Source organism: Ornithodoros turicata, chromosome 8, assembly GCF_037126465.1.
Source record: "Ornithodoros turicata isolate Travis chromosome 8, ASM3712646v1, whole genome shotgun sequence".
NCBI lineage: Eukaryota > Metazoa > Arthropoda > Arachnida > Ixodida > Argasidae > Ornithodoros > Ornithodoros turicata.
This window is the reverse complement of record NC_088208.1, coordinates 28,846,387-28,855,535: the sequence shown is the minus strand read 5'-3', so window position 1 is coordinate 28,855,535 and position 9,149 is coordinate 28,846,387. Positions and strand designations below refer to the sequence as shown.

At 44.5% G+C, this 9,149-nt stretch overlaps 1 protein-coding gene across 1 annotated transcript in view; it reads left to right on the top strand.

Annotated features, from left to right (window-relative positions):
• Positions 1-878: 878 nt before the first annotated feature.
• The window catches only part of LOC135366325 (uncharacterized), a 33,743-nt gene continuing 25,472 nt past the window's right edge, over positions 879-9,149 (top strand). Inside the window, exon 1 of the mRNA XM_064598997.1 lies at positions 879-1,391. Within this exon, the coding sequence (XP_064455067.1) occupies positions 879-1,391 (513 nt within the window). The remainder of the gene's footprint in view (positions 1,392-9,149) is intronic.

The window sequence follows — 9,149 nt, the reverse complement described above, 5'->3', positions numbered from 1 at the left end:
TTGTGACCATTGCGTAAAAGAGTGCACGGCCCGGAGCGGAGGCGCGATACTGATCGTGGTATTCCAGAAATGTCGCCTGCTCTCGGACTGTCCTACCCGCTGGTATCTCTTGACGTCGTCAGGTTTTGTGTGATGCAACGCTGTGGACTCGGCCGGTATTTACGTTTTAAACAACGTAAATACCGGCGCACTACAGCACACACCACATGCGCACTATGTGGTCATGGTCTTGTACGTGGTGTATTGTCTAAAACGATACCAGTTTATTCTGCCGCAAGTTTGCCGCGCAGAGGATGTGGTGTGATGTGATAAAGAGGGAAAAAAAGGGGGGGATGTGAGTGAAATATTTAATGCGTTTTATTCTTGTAAGGTCATATGAGCACCCTAAACAAACTTAAAGTTAGCCCAGTTTCAGGGTTACAAGATGCTGGCGTGCTGGATACGCGCTCTCAGGATGCTCGGCATTGCTCATGCTAAATGAAATGGCTACAACGGCAGCATATGAGCTATATTAGGGGAGGGGGGTTATGTTTATAAAAAAAAAAGAAGAACGGGAAGGTTAGCCAGGCAAAGAGCCGGCTTGCTATTCCAAATAAAAGAAAAGAAACAAACAGAAGAAAGGGATATTAGGCTGCAGGCTTCTTGTTATAGAAAAATTTATGTATTTCCTTTTATTTATTTTTACTTCTCACTCCCGGCAAAAATAACCTGTTTCCACGAGAGAATATATAGACAGCTAATATTTCTTAACACTACCTTGTATCTGCTCCGTTTTGCGGCTCTGTCACAGACTGTAGTCAACAGATAACGAGACCCATGGCAATGTCTCCTTGGATTGTTGAATTTTTGTGCTCTTGTTCAACCCTCTGCCCCTACACATGATCATGCAGTGGAGCCAGCGCACCACGGGCGTGGATAGTCCTTCACAGCAGGGTGGCGAGCACTACACTGAACACTACACATCTACACTACACTACACTAAACTAAACCAAACTCCAGACCAAACCGAACCAAACTCCAGACCAGAACAAACCAAACTCCAGACCAAACCAAACTCCAGACCAAACCAAACTCCAGACCAGACCAAACTCCAGACCAGACCAAAACAAACTCCTGACCAGACCAGAGCAACCTCTAAACCAAACCAAACTCCAGACCATACCAAACCAAACCGAGCCAAACTCCAAATCAAACCAAACCAACCCAAGCCAAACTCCAGACCAAGCTCCAGACCAAAGCAAACCAAACTGCAGACCAGACCAAACCAAACTCCAGATCAGACCAGACCAGACCAAACTCCAGACCAGACCAAACCAAACGCGAAACCAAACCAAACCAAACCAGACCAGATCAAACTCCAGACCAAACCAAACTGTGGTAAATACAAAAATGTGAGCCATTGATACGCTGATTAGAAATGACTCGTCCGTGCAATCCAATGACGTTGGAGGTTGTCATGCGGATGGGGAAGGTCATCTCGCGTTCTTGAGCAGCACAAACTGAAATGTTTGTTGCTGGTTTCTAAGTGCGGTAAGACAAATATGTAGAAGTAAGCGAGAGGTGGCATGTTTATTTTTGTTCTCGACAAAAGCGCAATGGTGTCGTCTACAAAAGACTCTGTCGAGTGTTCTGGTCATGGCTCAGGCAAAAACGGCCATATATGCCACACGAGTCATCAAACGTACCAGAGAACTGCTTAAACACTCCTCGCCGCAGGATAAGAGCCTTTCTCGCCAAGTATGCTTCCCTGCATTGATCAAACACAGGGCGACGTCCTTTGCTGGAGCCCAAATCTGCGTTTTCCTGTACCGTCTCAGCAAGGCTACTGAATGGCATGCTGCTACTCTTCACGCAGCAGGTTTGCACATAGAGTATCACGTAGGATAATTGAGGGGCATAGCACCTATTCGGGCGAATTTCGTCTGCTATTTTTTTAAACCGGTGTTCGTTTTCATTCTGCGGTAACAGAGCTGAAAGCGAATCTGTCTTGGGCGACAGCTACGGATGAATGATGGGGTGGCGGCGACCGCCCCCCTCCCCTGGTTTCCCCCACCTTCCGACGCCCTTCCAACATGCTCATTCCGATTTCTAATTCCAGTGTGTGCACAGGGACAGTTCGCAGGATAAATTTGCCTTAATTGAACGTGACCCATTTCAGCAAATAATATTTCAGATTGAAAGTCAACAACCACAAGACAGACATAAAAGGAAGTGCTGAAACATACCGTGTTATCGACCATAACACAACAGCAGCCTAACCGAGCCAGCGTGATGATTTGATCAAATCCCGGAAATACACGAACTGGATTGGCCACACACGATATGGAATCATATTTTCGCTTCGCGATCGTTACAGTAATTAAAGTGAGTCACTGCGTTTGAATAGGAATGCCCGATTGTAGAACTCACCCCTGCTAAGCGAGAAATGATAACTAATGATATTCTCGGCGATTGGAGCCACAGAGTTGTGTATGATCGAAATCGCCGCCCGGGGGCGCTGAAATCCACTTGAGGCCCGTTTTGGGTGCTTCGCCCCGACACAACCTGGAATTTTGTTCCTCATCTTGCTGCACTTGGTCGGAGCGACACTGGAAGCTTGATCTGCGGATTTCCGCCACGCCATTTAGACACCACACAGCGAGGTGGATAATGCATATTTATGTGTTTTTGATATATATTTAGCAGCTGGGAATGCCTACCGGACGGTGGTTTTACGGTTCATTATTGCGGGGTCATGTTGTTATTTTATACGCTTGGAGTCGTTCATAATCGCTGAGGGAAACCGCGCTGGTGCGAAATTGCGCGTGCGGGTAATTATACGACAAATTAATGAGCTTCCGGAACTTCCGGAAACATGGATGGTTTAAGAGATATCGGGAGCATATTCTGTGAAACTGTAAATGGATAAGGTTGCGTCGAGATCACTGAGGTCCACAAGCGAAAGTGGAACTTACTATAAAAGGACGCTTAATTATATACTGCATTTTTCTAAATTTCTGTGTCAGACTAGTGCTACCTGCAGCACGTTGACGTGAACGACTCCCGGGGCCTTCCCGACGATGGCTGCAATCCGCACCTGCAATTTGGCAACGCTATAGAGTTCACACCGTTGTCCACCTTACGTTCAAGTTCACGGATGAACGTACATATCCTGGAAAAACACTGCATGCGCCGAAGTCACCACAGAATAATAAATAATAATAATAAAGAATAATAATAAAATAAATAAATAAATAAATAAATAAATAAATAAAAATAAATCAATAAAAAAAGGATAAAATAAATCCTCTTATCTCCTCGGAAATGTCGAAAATGGAAGAACGTTGAAAAGAAATCCTTTATTCAGAAATTATATTGTCGCCAAGGTAGTGTTTCCGGGAGAAATCTGTACATTCATATCTGGGAAACAGTTTTTGTCGTACTGATTGCGGACACATCTTTATCGTCATAGCATAGTTATGTCTACTTTGTAGTATTTACCTAAGTAATGAACAACATCCTGACCAGCATAGGTATTGTGAGGGTGAACGAGCATCATCGGCCATCATGAAAATATTTAATGGTTCTGGAAAGCATGCGTTATTAGTTCAACGCAATATACACAAAAATAAATAAGCATAAAATGCAAAAATAAACAACATAATGCAGTGCCTCAGCTTTATCGGCAGCTCACAACTTTCACAAAGGGGGGAAAAAAATAAAGAAGGAAAGAAAGAAACAGAGCATTACAGTACAATGCTTCGACTGGAGACGTCTCGAGATCTCCATCTCCGGCGAAGTCATGTCACTGTCCAGCGTTTGCTTATCAGGTCGTCTCCACGCATTCTCCCGCGCGAGACCAACGCTAACGACTAGTGACCACGTGCACGCGATTGCGGGGCGACAAGACTCTGAGCCGATGGCATCGCCCCTCCGAGGTACACGGCCAACGCCCCAACGTGGAAGTTTGCTTTCGCTTTCTGCGAAGTGTGGGTCCCACGTGGGCGCCTACGCAACCAAATGTCGCCGTTGGAATTTCAACGAGGAAATTTCATTCCGGCCTGCATCAAGACCTCGTTAAATTACCGGGGAGGGCCTTCGCTCCGGCTACCTGTCGCCCGTCGTGACTTTGATAACTGATCAGTCTCCAGGTGCGACACTAAGCTTGTTCCGTTACATCGGGGATGTGCGATTGCTGATTGATGTTTTACAGTGGATCCCGGATTTATTACGTGGTGCGTGTGCATGATATCCAGTACTTCACACAAGAGGGAAAAAAAAAGGTGTGGGTTGGTACAGCTTGGGAGAAAAGTTTACGGAAAACCGGGGTGTCGCATTGCTCTGTTGGGGCCATACCCTGCGGCAAACAGGAACGGTCACACATACTGAGAGATGGATAGAATATCCGATCACCTTTTTTCTTATTCGATCTCTTCCTGATAGCAAGCAGGGAGCGGCTCCGATGAAGAAATATGACAGTGCCGTCTTTCGTAAACTTTTGTCCCATGCTGTACATATAGGATTCCCCATAACCAATAGAGACACTTGGAAAGCGCCATATTTTTCTGTTCTAACTCTCAACTCTAGGTGCTACCGAAGATCTGTACGTAGTAACAGCAACCTGAAGTCTACCGATCGCAAACATTATCCGATATATTCGATCCTGTTCATTAAGTCACGCGTCAAAATCTTGCATTTGCGAGTTTTAAGTTTGTCGAACGGGCTCTATATTACTGACGACGAACGCTTTGAATGTAAGCTTTCAGAAACAGTATTTCGTTATTATGGAATGCCAAATATTGTTCGCAGTAATGTCACACGAGGACACTTTAGTAACACATATCCTATTGATAAAATAGCATAAATGCAGGCAAGCCGGTGAAGGAAATCCATGATGAAGTCTTGTGTTCTTGTGAGCTGCCTTCTGTTCGTCCTTGTTCTTGTAGACCACGCCCAGGCTTCTTCATCGTGCATATCATATTCATCTATGGACATCGACATCGTATTAGTCTTCCTTTAGTCTGTCCACCCGCCTATTTCCGTTCCAACTCTTACTTACTGCCACCGCAAAGGACATAAAGGAAAGTAAGAAGAATAATCATAATAAAAAAAGAAAGGAAAAAGGTTGACATATGCTGTAATGGGTGTCATTTCCTACCTAGCCTTCGTACGTGGTCTGGTAACCATGTTACGTGTGACTGTAGCTTTGCTAAGCTCATGGCACACTACAAACTACTTTTTTTTTCTTACCCGCGCAATAAGCGTAGCACAATTACGGACTCATAGCCACCATTTTGAGACGCAGTTCTATGCACCTTGCATCCCACAATGGAAGGTACTGTATTCCGTTTCCTTCGACCTACAATTATCTGTATCACGCACTGCCTTGGAGGAGAATGAGTCTTCACTGCTGCGGGTCCATTACCAGACTGCATGCAAAATGGAGCCAATGAAGCGTGAAGTCTGAGGGTCAGTGTCTGGATGGAGTAAGCGACCGGAAGCCAGTTCCTCTTGTTGTGATCGCCCCTGATGCAATCCAGGTACACGCTGAAGGAGGAACTTCACCATATAGCACGCTCTCCGGCAATCATTCTGCTGAGCGATAGTTATATCTACTTAGATCGCTCCTGGGCATTCGATCGGGTTGGGTTGGGTCAGACATGTGCAAAATACTACGCAAAAGTATTTAAAATAAGATACTAAATACTCGACGTAAAAAGTATTTAAAATAGAGTATAAAATACTCGAAACTGAAAGTAATTAAAGTAGAGTAGCAATTCTCTAAAAAGTACTTTAACACTAAGTGAAACGCGTATTCTGAGCGTGGCCGTACGAATGAAAGGAATAAACTTCAGCCGCCATAAGCATACCTTTTATTAGCAAGGTCTTGGTGTCAAGTAATGTTTGGTAAACTTTGGAGGTTCTGCCCCGAATCTTCGTAATCCCTTCTGTATGTCAGCTCGACCCTTTCGACCTCTGGCGCGTGTTTATTGCTTTCGTGACCAATGAAATAAATGCCGGGATTCTCTTGACAGAAGAACTCCCCTGAGATGAATAAAGGAGGAGGGAATAAAACAATGCAGATCGTGCATGAGGCGATGGAATTTAAAGCCACGTTCACATGGTACCAACGTAAGTACTTAGGGTACTCGTTAGGGTACTCACTTAGGCTGAGGAAACAAAAGTCTCAGGTCGTGAGAAGCAGATACTTTGAACAAGTGATCGGAGTTGTTCTTCAGCTCAACGAAGCGTCCTAATATGATCACAATAATCTGATCAATATTGTTAATCAATTAATCAATATTGGTCATCTGATCACTCACATATAATGAGGCTTCGCCGCACTTCAGCCTTAAAACACGTCGTCATCACCACATCTGCATGTCATTGTTGTTGTTGTTCGGAGTACTGGAGCTCATCGTACCTCCTAGCGCCAATAAATAGATTAACAAATATATTAAGCAGAAGATGCCCTGATGTTGACACATGCGGAACCTCTGACCACATGATGGTAAGTCTGAGAACAAGAACCCTCGTTATCGATGTAATTGCATGTCCAACCGTGTATCAGCTACCTAGATAAGAACACCACTTACATAAATTGCCAGAAATGTCATAGTTCGATGCTACTGGCTACAAGTAAATAACGGGTAATTTCGATAATTGTGTAATGACCGAAAGGATTGCCGCACCACCCGACAATCTGCTTGTGAATCTTTAAGGGCCACGTCTGGTTTTGAGGATGGAGTCGTGTTCGGTAGCGACGTGTAGATGCTGCACGTAAAATGCGATCTCGCATTTTCTAGGGTAAACAAGAAAAAAAGAACCGCTATGCGTGTACATCGTGTGTCCCAGGTCGCACGATTCTTTCGGTGCAACATGACGTCACATGCGAAGGCAGATCGATCGGTAATTAAACGCCACAGGCCATTCAACCGGTCATGGTGGAGGTTGCTGAAAATTGAAATTCAGTTCCTTTATGGTCAGGATGTTATTTATTACTCAGGTAGACACTACAAGGTAGACGCAGCATTAGACATTTTTTAGTAACACCATAAATTCACACTGTATCGAATGTGAGCCTGCTATAGGTCTAGGCTATCAGACTGTACCAAATAGAAACATTTTGCAGGATCAGCAATTTTACACCTCTTGCGGGGGGGGGGGGAATATGTTTAATGCAAAGTAAGAAGGAAAGGGAAAGGTTAGCCACGGTGTGGGCTTGCTATTCCCTAATGCTTTCAAGCAAACAGAAGAAAACAGCTGGGGTACAGAAAATTATCAAAAAATACAGAAGTAACAGCTCCTTCACTAATCGTTGCGCATCAGAGAATGCCCAGGAGTTTAGATTCCCGAAGGAATCGTGTCAGCGCGGACGTGACTTCAGCGTGCTGGGTAGGGCCAAGTAGCACCGCGAGGGAAAGCTCTCGGTAGCCTAGATGAGCAAGGCGGCGCCGGAGACTCGATCGGTGGACTTCGTACCGCTGGCAGGCAATGAGAATGTGTGGCACATCGGCTTCTACGTTGCACGTTGGGCAAAGAGGTGATGGGTGCTGATTCATCTTAAATAGGAGGAGAGGAGTTCGGGCCACCTCTTGCGGATATCATAAGTAACTAACGTCTAGCAAAACTGCGACATCACACTGTTGAACTGAAAAAAAAAGAAGAAAAAGATAGCCAACAGTAAATACGACGCCCGTGCAGATGAATAAGACGCAAGTTATAAAATTCAGTAATACTAAATAAAAATTAACTGCGAATATTTTGCATGGCGACGCTGAGCATCACAGAAAATTATGCGATAGCGTCTTGTGTGGCGGAGGGCATCGAAAGATCATTCCAAAAATCACACTTCACTTGACATGATTATACGCAGATATGTGTCGTTAATTGAGATCATTTCTCAATTAGCACTCTGTGTCTTCATCGCGATAGTCTCATTCTCATGCTCTTCGCTATACATAAGATGAATCTTCCCTTCTGATGAGTTTATGTGGTACACAGTTCTTCATTATAACTCGGCTACGTGATCAATGGCTTGACTTGGCTTGACTTGACGAAGCCGGGAGAAGCATTTACCAATCATAATATTTATGTCTCTAGGGCACTTGGAAGTGAGGAAATTCATAATACGTGTACATTTCCTCTCTATCTGACGCATTCCATTCATGGGCACCTTTAAGATTCACAGCTATTCGAAGTGACCGAGAAGAAAAAACAAAAAAGAACTCTCTTTCTTGAACATGTCGGTCACCGAATAAATTTGGTTCTCACCTGTAATCACTGGGGCGCGTTTTCAATACACATCACATTCGATCGACACATTATTATAAAAGTGACCTCGCCGCTGTATTTACATCTGAATGCCGCGGATCAAAAGAACGTACGATCAGCGGACACACCTACACCTTCTCGGAACGCTATGCCTTCATTGCCGGATGGAATATAGGCGCGCCAGTTGTGGCGGTATCTGTTCTGTAACGTGGCCACATTACTCTTCGCCGCTGACTTGCCCGAGGGCTAGAGCAGGAGGGCACCCGCGAAAGTCAAAATTCGCGATGTAACATGAAGTGAATAGAATATTTATTTCACTTGTCTACGAAATGTTCAAAATATCGCAAAGCCTGACGGCAGAAAAATCTCAGACTAGTGTGCCACACGGTCGCCGTCCCCCAGAAACAAAACGATGTCATTTACCTTCTCCAGTTCCAGTATACAAAGAAAAAATGCAAAGTACGTACTATAAGTGCATTAATTTGTGGTTGCCTAACTAAGAGAAGTACACTATGTATAGATGAGCCCCGTTAGTTGTACACGTCCGTTGTGAAGAGCAACGTGGCGGCAGGACCACTGTCGCAAAGACTCCTGCTCACCCAACAAAAACAGTCTGTGTTCTAAGTAGTCTGTCACCAGTTGAGTCACCATGGAGAGTCTAGGGTGCATCAGGCGGTTTCTTCTATTCTGAGCTACGGCTGTGCAGCGAAATTTCCAAAGCGTAAAAGCTGTCGTTATCATGATTAGCTATATACCATGAAGCTATATACCATTGGCTCGTCTGTTCCATGATGGCGACCAACTGTATAGAAGCTAATTTCTACCTACACTCTTAAAAAAAAACTACTTTGTGTCTACTTTAACTCCTTTGGTTGCCACATATATCGCATTTACTC